At 34.5% G+C, this 21237-nt stretch overlaps 2 protein-coding genes across 2 annotated transcripts in view; both read right to left on the minus strand.

Moving 5' to 3' along the window:
* Positions 1-21237, minus strand: part of LOC125674690 (uncharacterized) — a 90544-nt gene that overhangs the window by 48834 nt on the left and 20473 nt on the right. The gene's annotated exons all lie outside the window — the stretch shown is intronic.
* On the minus strand, positions 10740-12747 carry LOC130052841 (uncharacterized). Its single transcript, XM_056158944.1, has 3 exons — positions 11428-12747; positions 11040-11253; positions 10740-10935 (listed from the first exon to the last, which is right to left on the minus strand). Exons 1-3 carry the CDS (start codon positions 11485-11487, stop codon positions 10799-10801), a joined length of 411 nt encoding a protein of 136 aa, XP_056014919.1. The 5' UTR covers positions 11488-12747; the 3' UTR covers positions 10740-10798.

The raw sequence follows: 21237 nt of genomic DNA on the forward strand, positions 1-21237 counted from the left end.
TTTGTGTGTTTTAGTGTTATCATGTTTGCTGTTGTTGAAAGAATATAAAAATGTGTTGTTAAAACAAACTGTAGGACAATCCTGATCCTTTAATAAAGCAGTTATTGCATTTTGATGAAGACAGTTTATTGCTATATGGACCTTGTCAGGGTCAATGAATTAATAGCCGACCAGATCCGCATATGCATGAGTACAACTCATTAAAAGTGAATAGTTATCTAAAATATTTATTATCTATCATCATACTTCAACGATATCAACACATACTAAAGCAAACCCTGGGGATCCGCGTTAGAATAGGTCCTCAGTACTCTTTGCTTGTCGTAAGAGGCTACTAAATGGGGCGGTCCTTCGGATTAAACCGCAAAACCGAAGTCCCCTGTCAAAGCAGGTGTAGCACGATGAAGACCCCTCCATGCTCAAAGGCGGTTAACGCGAGCATAGACCTAACTTTTGCAACCCTTCACCAGTATTGTTGACGTCTCGAGAGGGACGCTAAACAATATCCAATCAATCAATCATAGTAAAACTACGTGTAAACAAAATTCAAAAAGTATTGGAATGAAAACAAGTGGCTTCATTACACATGCAAGGCATTGAACGTTTTATATTTTTCGATGTTGGTATAAATGTAGTTTTTGGAGCTTGGGGATAACGTTCATTTTCGTATGAAACAATCTCTGCATCTTTTGATTTTTTGTATGTACAATCACATCGAACTATGAGATCCCGTCCACATTGAACATATATAGTTCCTATCTTGCCTTAAATCTTGATCACGATTCAGTTTTATGATGACTCTATCATTAGAATTCGTACATATGTTCAAAGTGTTTACAGTAATCAGTGGTTTCTTTCTTTTTTTTTCTTGTAAAGATTAATATATGGTTTTAATGATTTAAAACTCCGTACCCTAAATCATATAGAGAAATGGGAACTAATCTACTACGGTATTCAATAAATAACATGTCAATAACCTTGAAGAAAATGTACAGGTGAAGATAAGACACCGCGATTTTTGAGAAAAATATATGAAATTTACTTCCACTTTGACAAAGTTGATTTATTAGATGTTCTCAAATTATAGTAAGCACTTCAGGTTAATGTACATTAAGATTATGCGGACAATAAAGCTGGTAGATTTAGGACCAAAAGTTGATGTTACGGGGTTTATACAGTCTCGATTGGGGGCGACATTTAGCAACTTTTATTTGCAAATACAATTTGTCATTAAGTTGAATAATTTATAAAAATAATTAATTGTCATTAAGTTGAAAGTTCCCATGGGGATCTGTGTTAAAATAGGTCCTTTATACCTCTTGCTTGTCATAAGAGTCGAATCAATGGGACGGTCGCTCGGATGATACCGCAAAAACTGAGGACCCGTGTCACAGCAAGTGTGGCACAAAAAAGATTCCTCCCTGCTCAAATACCGCATGCGCCGAGCATAGGCCTACATTTTGCAGCCCCTCACCTGTAATGGTGATGTCTCCATATCAGTGAAATATTCTCGAGACGCGGGTATGTTAAGGCAAGTTGTGAAAATCTTTACTGGGATAAAATCCGCGAAACAATGTGACGTCATAATTGAAATACGTATATCGCCAAATATATATATTAAATTCCGATTTTATTTTTTATTTAAGTTTTATTTATGCATAAAATAAACCATGCAGCTACTAAGATCCAACGAAATTCGATATGTTATACTGCTGTCGTGTAATTTCTGTCTGGTGAATATGGAAGTAAACTGATGACGTCATGACTATACATCGAGTAACGTTGACACATGCAAGGAATTTGTTTATGTGTGCCATGCAAATATCGACAAAATGTGGAGTATTGGAGATATATGACATGGAATATATAGAATATATATATGAAACGTTGACAATTTATTGATACTAAGAATGTATGTTGATATCATTTATTGACAATTTTGTTTAACGGGGGAAACATTCCATTTAGCATGTCGTTCCGATTTTCCTCTGTCACACACGGAAATAAAACTGCAAAAGTAGCACATTACGCCGCATTCTTTTAGAGACTTTTTATACACCATGTGAAAGGTCATAAACTAATGTACACGGCAATTACTGATAGAATCGTCTGTTAAGAAAACTTTTAAAGAAAACTGCATAGCATTAGGTCTAGTGCAAAATGTAAAACATGGGCTAGATGGTTCGTGTTTAAACATTTAATAATTATTTCTTACTAAAAGTGGTAGGATTCTATGAAAAATGCTGATATACTATGGGTGTTTTACCATCATTATCGCCAGTTAGACCAATATTTAAATCTGGGGTAGTGTGCTACTTTTCCATTTTCTTTCAATGTACATCCATGATCTATTTATAACAGTCATGCAATGACGTCATACGGAAGCGCATGTTTGTCTTGTTGTTATGATACAAAATGCTACGATGTAAATAACCAAAATAGCTTTTAAGAGTTAGTAGCCCCCTCTCTGTGTGTAAGACATTAAAACAAATATGCAGTTTACGTGCATAAATGAAGCATGATCTGTCTTAAGATACCCGCGGAGAGACATTAAACAATATTCAACTAATCAAAAGATTAGATCGAATGTTGTTTTACGTGTTTGACACCACTTGTTTAGATGTTCTTTACATTACTGATTTTGACGACGGGTTACTATATTTACTTGATTAAGATATCGCAAACTTTCTATATTTATGTAGCAATATTCCAATATCACCTGCATATAGTGTTTATATATCTCAACTGATTCAATATGCGATGGCTTGTTCTAAGCATAGTCAGTTTTTAAATCGAGGCAAGTTACTGACAAACAAGTTGATGTTACAGGGGTTTCAATAGTCTCGATTGAAGTCAGTATTTCGCAAATTCTATGGTCGTTATAACGATCTAGTTCGTCAATACAATCTACCATTGGGTCAATTGCAGTCTGATGTGTTTCATACCAATTGTTATGGCGTTTTTGCACACTGATTTTGACTATGGATAACTCTGTTTACCTGATCAGGATATGGGGCTCACGACGGGTGTGACCGGTCGACAGGGAATGCTTACTCCTCCTAGTGAATTGGTCCTACCTCTGGTGTGTCCAGGGGTTCCGTGTTTGCCCAACTATCTGTTTTGGATTGTTTATACATGTAAGAGTTATGAGATTGATCACTGTTCGTTATCTTCACCCTTCATATAAATGTCACAGCGAGAGTATCCAGCCAACACGGGATACGTAATTCTGATGGGCAATTTATCACACCACGGATGATTACATCATGTATTGATAGATTAACATTAGATGCATACATGTATATAAGAGGGATTATGCATCTAGTATTGCTGTTTGGATTTATTCAATCAAATACCTACTTAACTATAAGAATTATGACAAACTATGTTGCACAATTCGACTAGCTATCAACCCGATTGATAATTATATTTTTGATTTACTTCTTTACAACTTCTTTATCATATTGAGCTGATATTGAGCTAAATTGTCACATATTCATCGCCCATAAGCCAGGGTTTCTATGTTGCCTCATGATCATCAGACGGTGAATCTTTTCTACTCGGTGGAATTTTACTACCCCACACTCCATGTAATGAATTATTATGTCAGACTTCAGTATTAGCTATGGAATGATTTTCAATCGTTATGTCGAGGTTTTGGAAATATATGTTACTTTTGATTTAACGTTTCCATAGATACTAACTCATTTTAAGTAATTCGTTATAGCGAGATAATTAACTCGTTATTACGAGATAACTAACTCGATATAACGCGATTAATTTGTTACATCGAGATAACTAACTCCTTATAACGAGATCACAAACTCCTCATAGCGAAATAATTAACTCGTTATAAAGTTATTATTAACATGTTATAACGAGATACTAACACTTTAGAACGAGATAATGACTTACTATAACGAGTTGCATATCTTACGTCTTCAAAAAATCAGCCAACCCGTCTTTAATATACCGTGGCATTTAACATGACATACTTACTTGCCCTGTAATATCTATTTTTAATGTTTAAATATTTTATGACTGGGTTACATAAATAACTATTGGAAATTGCCATTTGGCTATAAATAGATCATCCAGTGTGCTATATAGGAGTGCAACTTTGAGTCAAATAATTCAAAGATATTTGCATTAATGGATGTTTTCTTAATTATGATACTTTGTTGATTCAATACAATTTATCTCAAGATAAAACTTTTTTTTTAATTTGACATAACATTTGATACCTTACAAACATAAAGATAAGAATGAGTGTTGTTTGTATTTTCGAGGACAGATAGAACAAACAGTATGTACGTTAAATAGATTATGAAAAAATATGACATGCTTCATTTTCGTATACCTCCGTCTCTTATAATGATGTGTTCCTTTCTTCTTTGGTTTACGTTGTTCAGAAATGACCCAAATGTTTAATCCTTCAATACAAGCGATTTCTAAGCAAAATATGAAATCAAAATAATATCAAATCCTCTTTTGAAAATGGATCATAATTTGTATTCCGGAATTATTTAACATTTTAAGCATATCTTCCTCATGCATAGCTCTTATCCTTAGACGAATTTGACCTCACTTTTCCCTCTCTGTTTTCCCCTGAAATAACTTTTACAAGTTTATTGCTATTTTGGATTTCAAAAATTTCGATTGAATATCACTGAAGAAACATTATTTGCTGAAATACGCATCTGGCGCATCAAGATTGGTACTATAAAGGCGCCCTCGGATCATAACCCTACTAAGAACTGATAATTTGTGATGCATCCCTACTAAATAGTCCATAAGTGTATAGTATCGCATTTTCTCTATTTTTCACTTGCATCGTCCTCCCATAGATGAAGGAAATACCCCAACACACTATCGTATTTTAGTTGATGTCTTGTACAAGAATGCTGACTTCAGCAAAGGCATTATCTGCTATATTTCTCCATTATTAGGTCATTGTTGACATTAAATGTAGGCCAAGGAAAGCCCAAAGAATTTCATTCATGGTTTGAACACAAGGAGTAGGGTATTTAAATAGGGCATTGTAACACCGACAAATGTACTCTTCGCTTCTTAATGTAGCCCGTTAACATTACCTGAGCGAGTTGCATAGCTACATTCTATAATATCCGAATACTTCCTAATAGATCACACAAGTAGTTGATGATGTAGATGTTGCCTGCAATGTCAACAGCTAATGTAATATCTGTTTATTTTATGATTTCATTACCAATACTTCCATTGAAAGACCTGAATCATAGAGTTTCTATTATTTCTTATTAAGGTACTCCTTTTCAGTGATTCTATTGGTTCTACTTATCTTTCCTGTCGTCAGTATCTCAATAATCAGTCGTTAAATCGATAAAATATCCCCATGTTATATCATATATAACTTATTTGCCCACACATTCATGTGATTTTCTTCGTAAGATGTATTTCCGATTCGGGGTTAACAACTTAATCATTCCTATCAACGCTACAATCTTTGTCCTTCAATATTTCCGGCTCAAGATGTCAAAGTGAAACTTTCAGGATAGATAGTAACTGCGTAGATTCAATATCACACCACTGTAAACAATTAACTTTCTACCCTATACGTTCGAGTTCTTCATTATGATTGGAAACTTTGGGTTCACAGTACACGTATTAATACATGTATTTGTACAAAAGGGGGGGGGGGCTGTACAACGGGAAAAACGAAAGAGAAAGAATGGAGAAAAGAATAACAGAAAGGAGCTAACGAAGGAGTACCTTAAAAATATCAGTTATGAATATCAGTTACAATTATAACAACCACTATCATTATGAGAAACGAGAATCATAATCAAAAGAGACTGAGGATGTAAAAATCTCCAAACTTAGTTTATTGGATTGAACCATTCAACAGACCGGTATAACATTAGCGGTTGACATTGCAGATGATATCCATTGGAGGTGGATTCGATTAGCAGGTACATGCGTAACTTTTAATGTGATCAGGATTACATTAGATAAGTATTGTAATTTTATTAGTCGGTAGAACAAGGTACATTTCATGTGCATCTCTATGCCACAAACAGTCCCTATCTGTTATTGAATATTGTCACGTAAAGCCAAAGAACTCATTCATGAATGCACTGTGCGAACCATGGGATTTAAATTGCTTGTTATGAGATATGAATTGTCAAGTGCAGTGCTGACAAAAAAGGACGCATATATTACACCATGGAATCTTTGGGAGATCAGTTTAAGAATTTAAAAGGGTTTTATCAATATCAAAGTACACAGAAGTACATGTTTATTACGGTTTTTGATTCAGCACATACGTATTATATCAAATAACTAGCACAGTAAAACAATGAATGATGCAGATAAGTGGGAACGTGATGTAGTCACTAGCTACAAAGTGAGAAACACACATATACCAACATATACCAAAAATAACATGGGACCAATGAAGATATCTGTAGAAAGCACGTGCGCTTTTGTAGAAGGCACGTGCTTTTGAGGTAAAAATAAAAGTTGAATGTGATAGCAATGCTTTGAATTCATTCATTTTACAAAATCAGAAGACATAGAAGCACATATAGTGTTTTAAACCTGAAATGACTTTACGGAAATTTCGACATTCAGATTCGATGGAGATTAATTGACAAACGACAACTCCCATATTATAATCAAGACAAAAATGAAAGCTTTAAATACATATCATGTCGTATCGATATTGACAGTGTAAATTTACTTCTATCATATTCCAGTGTATGTATTTCATAGGGAATATGCGATGGAAATCTTATAAAACAACATGATCACATTCTAATTCGTCTTTCACATCAATTTCATAGAGTTTCTATGAAAATTATTTTTTTGAAAATCAAATGTCATCAAAATGTACATTAATTAACTTTTTTTTTTACATTTTTGCGTCGGTGCGTCCTTTTGAAAATTTGCTTGCATATGCTAAGTCTTGACAATTTTGACGTACACAGACTTTCAAGACAATAGCAATAACGTCACTTTCTTGTGCCAATACGAATAACTAGTTTTTGCACGCCATACTAAGCATACATCACTGACAATTCTGTGAAATATCAATGAAACTCCTTGTCAAACGCATGAAGCAAAGTCATTTAAACTGTATGACAAACCCACCACTTCTATATCTAGGTGAATTCCCGATTTTCTACAAACACGTACATTTCTCCATTTATTAAAAAATAAATCGTGATAATAGAACTTCATCCAACTAGTTTTGATCTGGAATTAGCTAATTATCTCAATTAATGATAGGAAGATAAATGAGGATTACAATCTCGTTTTAAAATATAACGAACAGTGACCAGTCTCATATATATCGAGTAACATCCGAGATAATCATTGAACATCCAGTGTTTTTCTTGTAATATTAAACAGCCATGAATAGGTACGACATTCAGCATTTGTTCTGCTTGTTTCCATTTCAATGCTCGTAAATTTCTTATATCACTATTCAATATCTGATTGAAATTTTCTCATCCTTTTCTCGCAAAACTCATTTTTGAAATCCGTTTTTTTTTCTTTGCTGTACCCTGGATGGCACATGTTGATTATAATTAAATCTGTGTTGTAATAGATATGATCGAACTTGATATCAGGGACATGTATTGTGAATTGGGTCGGCGCTGTATGAGTCATAATTGTCTTGGATTTGTCGGGTAATTCGTTTCCACTAAATTGGCTTAAATGAAAACAGCACATAAAATGTAACGACAAAACAACGTTACAATATACATAATATCAAATTACAAACTGAACATTCGTTGTACTGGTGTCGTTTCGTACCTCTTTGATTGCATTGAGAAAGAATCAACACACAAACAATAGTTATTTTTAAAGCATAACGAAATGGTTCATCACAGTAAATTATTCATTCTTTAGATTTCTTTTTATTTGAAACCATTCATTTACATATAGGTTTCATGCAAACAAATCCCCAGGATCCAATCACGCAAATAATTGTATCATCAGAATGATTTGATGCGTATTTTGCATTGCATATAGGTTCATTCATAATGTACAATGTAGATAGGTGAGGACTTTTAGGGATTCTACAACGGTTACTGATGTTTTAGGATAGTTTTCAAACATCATTTATATTCAGATTAAGCATACAAAATCATCGTGTTTTACTCAGCTAGGGAAAGGAATTATCTTCTATCTAGAATTCACATTTGGATTTCGGCAATATATTTCAGAGGAACAATCAGGAAAAGGGTGACAAGTAATAATTGTGTTATTTTTAGAAAACAAGACTTTGTATGGCAATGATTTATATCATTAAAACACATTTCATTTAGAGATTGTGAATTCATTGGTCGTATACTCGCCACGATAGCTCAGCGGCAAAGTGTACAATTTGTGACCTGGGGCCCATGTGTTCGAGTTTAATCTGTATGGAACATATATTTATATACATGCAAAGTGAAGATAACGAACAGTGATCAATCTCATAACTCCTTTAAGCAATACAAAATAGATAGTTGGGCAAACACGGACCCCTGGACACACCAGAGGTGGGATCAGGTGCCTAGGAGGAGTAAGCATCCCCTATAAGGAATTCATATGACTTCAAATTCAAAATAATCACTGACCAAGAACGTACAGGTCAATGCAAGCATATGAAGTAATTATGAACAACCTTGCCTTCATAGGAATCTTGTACGCAAAATCCATCATTGTTGAATATGCAATTACGAAGAATAGAACATGCTCGAGAGAAAAAAAACCCACGTATATTTGTCAAGTAACTGAAAGCACAATATCAAAGACTAATACATAACATAGTTTCAATTTTCAGTTCATTTATTTTAACACAATATGATACTGGTACATTTTCCACGTTAAAGAACAAATAAACAGGTGTAACAAAATGGATAGTTGCAAACAGGTAAATGGTAAAAATGCAAAGACATGAAATATTGCTGACACCCGTCAACATTTTGATCTATCATTAGTATAGTATCCCTTAGTCAAACACTCTTCGAACATCAGTCATTAAAATCTCTATTTAACATCACTCAGTCAATATCTAACATCACTCAATCAATCTCTAACACCACTCAGTCATTCTCTAAGATCACTCAGTTAATCTCTAACATTACTCAGTCAATCTCTAACATCACACAGTCAATATCTAACATCACTCAGTCAATCTCTAACATCACTCAGTCAATCTCTAACATTACTCAATCAATCTCTAACATCACTCAGTCAATCTCTAGCATCACTCAGTCAATCTCTCACATCACACAGTCAATCTCTAACATTACTCAATCAATCTCCAACATTACTCAGTCAATCTCTAACATCACTCAGTCAATCTCTACCTAACATCACCTTGTCAATCTCTAACATTACTCAGTTAATATCGAACATCACTAAGTCAAGTTCTTTCTAAAATCACTCAATCCATCTCTAACATCACTCAGTCAATCTTTATCTAACATCACTCAGTCAATTTGTAACATCATTCACTAAACATATCTAATATCAGTTAGTCAATCTCTATTTGACATCAATCAGTCAATCCAACACTTTATGATATGGTGCATAGTCTTTACATTTGTCCTTCATTGTCAATTTCAATTTCAACCCGCCATTAGTCAGTCAATCGTCATCTGCCATTAGTCAGTCAGGTTTAACTGCCATTAATTAGTCAATCTTAAGTTGCCATTAATCAGTTTATTTTGATATCCCATTATTCACTCAACATGCACATCCTTTACTAAATCACTCAGACTGCATGTACTGTTAATGGATGTTCTTCCGTGAACCTCTCGTCTTCAAGTTTGCCTCCATTATCTTCAACATCGATGACTGTCTGCCGTGGTGTCTGAGATTCTGAAGGTACACAGCACAAGTCACAGTTTTGTATTACGTCAGGAAACATATCTCGATAAAGGAAAACAGAAAAAAGGATTAGGGTGACTTACCGTACTTTGTTTTGAACAGGGATGAAAAAATACCTGAAATTGTTAAAAAGTACTGGCTAGTTATATTCATTATGCCTTGACCATCAGAAGCATTCTCTACCGATAAGAAATGCAGATGAAAGTGCGTATAATATGTTGATACCTTTCAAGGAACAGTATTCTCTGTCTTTGCAAAATCTGTATACAACTAATATCAGGCAAAGGGTTATAACTGTTATAGTCCCGGATATGCCAACACAAAGTACAACCCTGTAAACATGAAGTCCATTGTTATTTCGGATTTCATACATTTCGGTTGAGCATCACTGAAGAGACATTATTTGTCGAAATGCGCATCTGGTGCATCAAAATTGGTACCGTATAAGTCTTACATGATAATATCTAACACGATGAATAAGATCTGTCAAACAGATGATAAATAAAGCATATACAGTCTAATTTTTTTCTTCTTTAACTTCGTTAAACAGAAAAATAATTACGCATGTTCGGGGGATGACTCCAGATTTTGCTTTTCTGCGTTCTTATGATTAATGTTAAGGGCGAGCTGTGACTCTGACGTCAGCCCTGCCTGGATATGAAAAAGCACTGGTGACGGTGTTAAGATTATACCCTTGTTTGTCGTATATACTCTAGAGGACGTGCTGATATTAGGTCTCACTGTCTTTCGACTTTGATAGGTTTAGTTATAACATTCTGAATCTGTAAGTATAAAATGGTTATAGCACCCTACATATAACTACATCGGTGTCTTGAAATATTTTCGCGTGTTTCTAATATTTGAAATATCTGCTGTGTAAAACACAAAAGAAAATGCATTTGAAGGATATTTTAAGATAGCAAAGATTTTAAGGTCAACATGTAAGCGTTATTTTGAACGTACATTTGTAAGTCTCATTTGATTTGTAAACAAATGGACATGTAGGGCACTTTGTATCCCTATTGCGTTGGATTCTACGTCCACCAAAACTGTATTCTGCACAGACCTTTCCTATAAAGAGATATTGTTACTTTACCTTCAGTTAAACTTTTTGTTTGATTTCAAAGATCGCAAGAAGAAAATGAAAATATTCCTCATTTCAAACTGTTTCTTACCTACAATATTTATAACGTTAGAACACACTTCTATTGTCTCATTCTGCCAGGTATTAATCACACAGTGGTACTCGAATGACTCGCAGCTGTTTTTGATGTGATGACAACCTTTCTTTGATGCCGCAGTCGCCCACTCTGCAGCTGTTTTGGGGCAAACTTGGAAAGCCTTCGCAGTTGATTGGGATTCTGTGCATTCTTCTCCTATGACCGATACCTTAAAATATTTTCACACATTCAATATAGATTATTATTGGATGTTTCATCGTCATCAGCAGCATCGTTATTATCTTTTCATTTCGTTGAATTAGAATTTAATTAACTTAACACACACAAAATTACAATCAAACAATTTGCAAAGAAGAAAACTGTATAGCGTATTTAATCCTACCTTAACATCGAAAAGGCATGCACTGGCAGCGATTACCACTTTGAAATATTGCAAAGCCATATCAATCAATGTTCCACAGCCTTCAAACGCATGCTGTAAAGTAGAAATTCATTATTACAATGGTTACCATTCCTGATTCCACGTCCTCTGATGTATAAAGGTTATGTTGTGATGCCTATGTATTGTGAGTGGATACTTACAGTAAGAGTGATATTGGGATGTTTCCTACTACAGATTTACAAGCGTACGTTGCTCTCAGGTTGCTTGTGATATGAAGTATGAATAAATAGATAATACCCGCATTTATAAATATGAATACATGCATAAGTAGAGATATGGGGATCTTTATTATGAGTCATGGGAATACCCGGCCGACTCCAAATTTATGTATAAAATGTGACCTCAATAAACGAAAAGATAAACAATAGTTCTACTTCCATAGCATATCGGAATAAGGTATAACATTTACAATGTCTGTAAGAATGTTTTCGTCATATTATCATTCAGTATTCATAGTTTTGTCCCTGGTGCGTATTTTATTATCGTTTCAGAGTACATACTTCTAATTGTAAAGGTATGTCTATCGGTGCACAATCATATCGTCAATAGGATAAGCAGGTCTAGTACAAAAGAGCGTTATTTCGTAAAGAGCAAGAATAAGACGTGATGTGGTAAAAACAATATTAACACCAGAGCCAGCTCGTCAGATAATTTCGACATCTCTCGGAATTTGGACTCGTGAGGAACGTAAAGATACAGGTCATCAATTGTTCTACAATTTTATGATGCATATACTGTATCAAATGGTAACAGATGGAATAAAGGCCACCGACTTAGTAAAATGATCATAAGATCATAAAGTTTGGAATGTCTTCCAAACAAAGAAACGGGTACTTGATATTTAATATTTCCCATTTATTCCTTGTATCTTGGTAGTTAGCCATGAAATTTAAAATCTTTGATAAATGTACCTCTTTCAGGATATACCAACTATACTCAGAGTACGTGTAACTTGCATTTTTCTGACGAAGGAAGTCGCCTGGTATAATGTGCGAGACATTTCAATAGCTACACCAGTGAGGACATGTAATTTCTATCTGATGGATGCATCATCACTTGTTCGATTCTACATATGCTTTTCACATGGGTTTTGTGCTTTAATTGAAATAAGATTTTCAAAAAATCTCAATGATCTTATGCATTTTGTAGAAAGGCAATTCCTTCAATGCTACAGTACGGCCAACGCGGATCCCGTATTTCCCGCGCTCCCCCCGCGGGATAGAGCTACCGCGGTATATCTCAGGTAACCCTGCATATCCCGCGCTCTCCCCGCGGTCCCGCTGTCCTCGCCGCGGTCTCACCTGTAGATGATTAATGCCATCAACAAACGCGAGTTATCTCCCATTAACGTAAAAATAAATACTGATCATCAACTGAAAACATATCGTTTGTTCAGCAATACTATAAATAAATCAATTACCATATACATGTGCATGCACCGCTTGTAAAAACACATTTTACAAAAACTTCTCATGTTACCTTTATTGAACCATACATTCAATATAAGGGTAGATTACCATATACCAATGTCGGAAGATGACCATATACAAGTGCATATATATACGCTTTATCCGTAAACCGGCAAAGGTAACTTCACGAAAACTGATTATCCCTGTCAGTATCAATCACATATTTGTGGTTTCATAAATTGTTTTTCAGGAATTTAATTCTATACAATGTATTTGTACAAATATTTAAAAACAAAACAAAACATGGATAACATAAATTTATATCAAAGTAGATGAAAGAAAACCTTGCATCAGCAAATTCTAATCTTTATAAAATTTGAGAGAGAGAGAGAGAGAGAGAGAGAGAGAGAGAGAGAGAGAGAGAGAGAGTACTATTTAACATAGCTGACTGGACTGTGAAGAAACGGTCATGGGTATGTGTATATCTGTTACATAACACGCCCTGTCTGCTTCAACGCCTCAGACATCGATCGGCGCATGCTTTACCCGTGAAACAGCAAAAGTAACTTCACGAAAACTGATTATTTCTGTTAATATCAATCACAGAGTGGTGGTTTCATAAATTATTTTTCAGGAATATAAGTCTATACATGTATTTGTACAAATATAAAAAACATGTATCACGCATATATTAAAGTAGGAAAAGGAAAACCTAGCATCATTAAACTCGATATAAAATTTGATAGGGGAGAGATAAAACGTGTAAAGTGAGGACAATTTTTAAGGATTTGACAAAAATCTGCCAAATTACGTCTCCGTAAACGTGACCCGCAGCATAAGAAAGATGTAGATACAAAATGTTAGATTAGAGGGGACAAGTGGTGTGAGGATATGTTCTAATTAATATTCTCTCAAAACCATTTTTTTCCCAATTCGAAAGAGAGTATTAGATAGGTGTCCCTATAGCTATATAAACACAGTACATATTTGCCTTTACATCAACATGCGTGTATTCTCGTCTAAACATTGTGAAGACGTCCTAACTTAATAGGTTTCATTGTTTGTGCCATAGTTTGGCGTGTTTTCTTTTGTTAAAAGTGTGGGTTATCTGTACTAGTCTAATGTTGTCTTAGCAGATTCACGGGTAGAGCGTGCGCTGATCGAGGTCTGGGGCGTTGAAGCAGACAGGAAGTGTTATGTAACAGATATACACATACCCGAGACGTTCTCTACGCCACACAAACACCGATTGGTAATCAATACAAATAAAGCATCAATCCAATTAAGTTGGATCCAAATTCTCAAATTTTAATTAAATTTTTGGGGCTTTGAATATAAGAGAGAGAGAGGGGAAAAAAACCGCAATGCATATTTTAAGGGATATAATATAATACCAAAAAGTAGATAACAAGTAAAACGCAGTTTTGGGGTATACACCACCCCTGTCGTATATATGTGGCCTTACTCTACAGCGTATATTAAATTTTGATTTAACATGCAATTAGAGAGTAATTTTGATGATACTGACATTCATATGTACCGTAATAAAAAGGAATTAGTAAGTTGTAAGCGAGGAAACCAGCACATGACGAAGGAATTAAAAACAAACACCCTAGTTTAATTACTGGTAAAATTTGTTGCGTATAGGTAATTGTAAGCTGATAAGTAGATCCCATGCCCTGGAGTAGAGACATTACAATTTTGACATCCTGTATTCGACGCGTTGAACATATACACACAGGGTCTTGTTTTAAGAACACTGTCAGCAGGGACCTAAGAGGTGTACATAAAAACGATGTTCGATTGAAATGAGAAAACAAAAATCTTTCTTTTAGCATAATATAAAATTTACGTTTTTTTATTCATAAAACATACAAAATAATATTTTGTTAATTATAAATTTTTGAACCAATTCTCGAAGTCTACACAAACGCCATTAAAACAGGCAGAACATATTATTCTTGCACTAGTATACGGTCATTTGTAGATCTATTTGTATTATTTTTTCACTGTAAAAAATATTAGGACACAGCTCCTAATCCTTATCATTAAATGTAGCATAAATAAAATGTTTTGTTTTGGGTTTTTTTTTAGAATAAAAAAAAATCGGAGGTGTATTAAATATGCTAAATCCTAAGTATATCTGGTTTTAGTAGGTCCCTGATTTTCTGGTTTTTATTTATTTTTTTTCTAAAATGATTTATTTAATATACCGGTATGTAATGCGAAATAGCTGGCCATAAGCAAGCCGTACTCATTTTCTGCCGACGAATAAAATAGCTATCGTACAGTTAGTTTGTCCTAACAGGTAAATGACGGTACTTCACACCGCGGCGGTGTAAATCTGCCCCGCGATGAAATCCCACGGAGGGTTAGCGCGGGAAGGATTAACATACCGCGGGGGGAGCGCGGTCTAATACGGGATCCGCGATGACCGTACTGTATTATCAGATGTGATGTAATCAAATACATGTATGTTGTTACTTATTTCTTTCATTAAAAGCTTATTGTAAAAACATTCTTAGTGTGGGTCTAGTGTTTGAAATCAACTACCTTTGTTTATATGAAGTGGAGCGGATCAAACTCTTATCTCGGAAGACACATTAGTACATGCACTATAATGACCTTGCTGTTCTACAGATAGATATAATATTATATATATCGAGATATATATATATATATATATATATATATATATATATATATATATATATATATATATATGACATATATGCTGACGGACTTTAAAATACGTAACTCTTGTTCTGAGTATGAAAGATCAAACATTTTGTTTTCAAACTTACCTCAAAATTCCCTACCATACATTGGCATGGTTTTTTAAAGCATCTACCTGTATTACCTGTGTTAATTACGTACACGCTGTGAGTAGCATTGGGAGAACATTTCCACATGCTAGTTGCAAAGCAATGAATAGGTAAAAATCATTTTGTCTGTATGGAACAACTCTTTTGTTGATGGCAAATACACGTACAAGTGAAAATATACTTCCGCGTTTAAGTAATGATTTGCAAAAGCAAGCACTTGGCATGATGTAAGCAAGCGGTAGTAATAGGAAAATAGCTAAACGTTTTATTGTTCAGAATTGCAAGATAAGACGATTGATCCTGTTACACCCGCAAACGTGGCCCTATCCCAAATCCCCGGTGACGATTTTGGACAACATTGCACTATCATTAGTTAGCTGTTTATACTGTATAACGACATTTGGACAAACTGTGATCTCAATTTCAATACAAACACAACAATTCATCAGAAGGAGGAAATATCATCAAAGAATATAAAGTGTGCTTCTGTTTAAAACAATGAACTGTCATATGCATTTACAAATAAAACCATCAATTTTTTTGTCCTGTTCCTGTGAAATTGCCTTGCCGAACAAATTAAGTAATATTTAGAGTATCCATGAACGAGTGTATCTTCGGATACCAGTCGAGGGGGCGGAGCCCCCGAAACTGGTATCGGAAGATGCACGAGTTCAAGGTTACTCTAAATGTTTTGTATCATTGCGCTCAGAAATTATTGCATCATCCTTAATTATATAACTGTACTCTAACAAGTAACTGCATGACCAAAATTTAGACCAATCAAAACTCATTATCGAAATTGCATGTTTATCCGATATGGTCGAATAAAACGCTTGTCACTTTTTAAGCAATAACCACCATGGACGATGACTGGGAATTTTTGCTCTCACAGTTTGCAGAATCCGTATATAGAAAATCAGATACATGTTGAAGATTCGTTGCAAAGTATGACGCTCGATCTACCGGGACTAAAAAATGAACCTCATGAATTTCGATATAGGAGATATTTTGGACATGATGGAGACTGATTTGAGTGCGCCAAATCTCTCCAGTCCTGAGGTCGAGATGAAAAATGAACGATTTGAACCGGTGTCCGATGATGAAATTCAGCGTTTGATAGACTCACAAAATATCTCAACACTCGTAAAAATACTAAATGGGCAATTAAAACGTTCAACAAGTGCCGTGCCGCACGGGACAGTGTCCCATTTTTGACCGAGATGAATTACTGGATGCAACGATTTGTGTTGAAGTAAGAAAACAAGAAGACAGCTCGGAATATCCAATACGTTTATTTGAGTTTGTTTTATTGATAATTAAATGGACTAGTTTGTTTATATTGTTTCTCATCCAATGTAAGGTCAAATGTCATTGAGATTGTCGATTCACCCTGACATCCTCTATCTTGATAGAATATGTTGTTAGAGCACAACAAGTCATGGTGTATCACAGATAAAGACACAGTGATCTTCAAAGGAAAAACACCACAGCAATGATACAACTATTATCATCGTATATATTTATTTATTTATTTTTTACCTGTATCGTCATCATTAGATGAAGGAAATGTCTCACCATACTATCGTATTTTAGTTGATTTATTGTACAATAATGCATGACGTTAACAACGATATGATCTGCTACATTTCTCTATTATTGGGTCATTGTTGACATTAAATGTAGGCCAAGGAAAACCCAAAGAATTTCATTCATGATTTAAAGATATAGGTCAGGGTATTTAGATAAGGCATTGTTACACTGACAAATCTAATCTTCTCCTGCTAATATAGCCCGATAACATTTCCTGTGCGCGTCATATAGCTATATTATATAATTTAATTCCTTTCCAGTGGATCACACGAGTAGTTGATCATGTAAATTTCACGTGCAATGTTCATCGCTAAGCTAATTTAATATGATTCTATTACCAAACTGAATTTAATAGTTACAATCTACTAATTTTCCTCTGATAACAATCACTATTATGATAATACTTCAAACGGAAAACCTCGATCATAGAGATTCTATTATTTCTTATTAAGGTATTCATTTTGTAGGGATTATGTTTGTTCTATTTATATTTCCTATCATCAGTATTTCAATAATTAGTCGTTAAATCGATAAAATGTTCCTATGTTATATCATATATGAATTATTTGTCCACACATTCATGTGATTTCCATTGTAAAATTTATTTCCGATTCGGGGTTATCAACTAAACCATTCCCATCCACGCTACAATAATTGTCCTTCAACATTTCCGGCTCAAGATGTCAAAGTGAAACTTGCAAGATAGACAGTAACTGCGTGGATTCAACATGAGTGATCGTCTGTTGAAGTCATTTCCTGTCAGCACGAAAACAAAATGATAAAAAAACAAACTTCAAGCAAATCGCAACAGATTATATACAGTTGCGTTTTTTATGTCCTAAAACACTTTTCAAAACATCAGCTTGTTATCAGAAAGCATGCCATTTAATAAGATCGGAAAATACCATTATCACAAATCGGACGCAAACATGAATAACGAACTACAACAAATAACCTTGAGTTTGGAATGTCACATTTCACTGGTAAACCAAATTGGACAATATCTAGATTCTTTTTTTCTCTTCAATTAACCTTCCCCATAACAAGCTATCATGAACTGAGCATGCAGAAATTCTGCCTCTTAAAACCCCTAATTACGGAATATATGGACGGATGTTATTATTGTCAGGTAGGTATCGTCACAATAAACAACTGCATTTATACACATATGCTACAATATCAATTAATTGTCATTTATCAGTAAAGTATATAGATAAGAATATGTCATCATGTCCCCTTGCTTGTCGTAAGAGACGACTAAATGGGGTGGTCCGTGGGACAAGATTGCAAAAAAAAACCGAGGCCTTGTGACACAGCAGGTGCAACACGATTAAGATTTCTACCTGCCCAAATACCGGAAGATGAGAGTATAGGCCTATATTTACCAGCCCTTCTTCGGCATTCAAAGACGTCTCCATTTGAAAAAGGGAATATTGAGAGTGACATTAAACAATATACAACCAACCAACCAAAAAGGATTTAGAACTTTCCAAACCCTAAATGTAAAAATGAAGTCTCTTATTTTTGGTGTCACATTAATGCATGTGCAGTTTGTCTCGCGTATAATTTCCATTCTATAAACCTTTCATCTTAACAAATGGGTACGATTAAAATTACACGAAAGAAAACGTGTTGAAATCTATGAACGGTTAGCGGCGCCTTTTTGAGTCCCAATGGGCTCTGGTGCTTTGTTACTCAGGTTTACTGAAATGCAATATCACAGCACTGTAAACATTTAACTTTTTACCGTATACATTCCAGTTCTTCATTATGATTGGAAACTTTGGATTCACAATGCACGTATTAATACGCGTATTCGTAAAAAAGGTCTATACAACGGGAAAAACGAAAAAAAAAAGAAAAGAAGAAAAGTTATAAGAATAAGAGAAAGGAGCTGACGAAGGAGTACCTTAAAATGGTCAGTTTTGAATATCAGTTATAATTGTAACAACCACTATCATTATGAGAATCATAACCAAAAGAGACTGAGGATGTAAAAATCTCCAAAACTTAGTTTAATGGATTGAACCATTCAACCGACCGGTATTACATTAGCGGTTGACATTGCAGATGATATCCATTAGAGATGGATTACATTAGCAGGTACATGAGTAACCTTTAATGTAATCAGGATTACATTAGATGGGTATTGTAATTTCATTTGTCGGTACAACAAGGTACATTTCATGTGCATCTCTATGTCACAAACAGTCCCTATCTGTTATTGAATATTGTCACGTAAAGCCAAAGAACCCATTCATGAATGAACCGTGCGAACCATGGGATTTAAATTGTTTGTTTCAAAATATGAATTGTCAAGTGCAGTGGCGACAAAAAAGGACGCATGCATTACACCATGCTATCTCTGGGGTATAAGTTTAAGGATTTTAAAGAATTTTAACAATATCAAATTACACAGAAGTACATTTTTATTACGCTGTTTTGATTCAGCACATACGTATGATATCAAATAACTAGCATAGTAAAACAATGAATGATGCAGATGAGTGGGCAAGTGATGTAGTCACCTGCTACAAACTAGGAAACACACATCTACCAACATATACCAAAAAATAGCATGGATACAATGAAGATATCTATAAAAAGTACGTGCTATCGAAACTAAAAGCTGAATATGATAATAATGCTTTGAATGAATTCATTTTACATAATCAGAAGACATAGAAGCACGTATATTGTTTTAAACCTGAAATGACTTCATGAAAATTTCGACATTCAAATTGTTACTGAATGAGATCAAATGAAAATGGTATTTATTTCCCCGAAGTATGTACTGATCAATTTCATATCGTTTGAGTGGTATTATTTGTAATGTGTAAAATGCATGCATTACATAACCGACGTCTCAATATCCTCAAACATATATACACTGTCTTTGCCTATAATAGCTCTAAAACTTCATTGTTATTTCGGATTTCAAACATTTCGGTTGAGCATCACTGAAGAGACATAATTTGTCGAAATGCGCATCTGGTGCAGCAACATTGTACCGTATAAGTTTTACATTATGACCCCTGCTGGTGGACTGTTAGTCCCCAAAGGTCTCTACAGCCCAGTAGCTAAGTACTTCGTTACTAGCTTGCAAATACGGATATATATTTAATTGCTGTTATAAAATTTAAAAATTCATTTCAAAATTAAGGATTATCTCCCTCACGCATAGCTCTTATCCTTCAAAGAATTTGACTCCACTTTTTTGTCACACTGTTTGTTCCTATAATAGCTCTAAAACGTCATTGTTATTTCGGATTTCAAACATTTCAGTTGAGCATCACTGAAGAGACATAATTTGTCGAAATGAGCATCTGGTGCAGCAAAATTGGTACCGTATAGTTTTTACATATAATGTAATGAGAAGAATAAAGAAGACTATTACTTGTTCGATGGAGATTTATTGACAAACAGCAACTCCCATGGCATAATCCAGACACAAATGAAAACTTTAAATACATATCATGTCGTATCGATATTGACAGTGTAAATTTACTTTTAGCTTATTCCAGTGTATATATTTCAATGGGAAAATGCGATGGAAATCTTATGAAACAACATGATCACATTCTAATTCGTCTTTCACAGTGTTTCATAGTGTTTTTATGAAAATAGCTTTTCATGAAAATCATAACTCATCAAAATGTTCATTGATTAACTTTTTTACATTTTCGCGTCGATGCTTCCTTGAAATTTTACTTGCATATGCGAAGTGTTGCAAATCGTGACCTACGCAGACGTTCAAGACAATAGCAATAACGTCACTTTCTTGTGCCAGCGTGAATAACCAGTCTTTACACGACATACTAAGCATACCTCAATAACACGTCTATGCAATAAAACCCCATGCCAAATGCATGTCTGAAAGTCATTTAAACTGCATGACAAACAAACCATTTCTGTATCTAGGTGAA

The sequence above is a fragment of the Ostrea edulis genome, chromosome 3 (assembly GCF_947568905.1).
Source record: "Ostrea edulis chromosome 3, xbOstEdul1.1, whole genome shotgun sequence".
Classification (NCBI taxonomy): domain Eukaryota; kingdom Metazoa; phylum Mollusca; class Bivalvia; order Ostreida; family Ostreidae; genus Ostrea; species Ostrea edulis.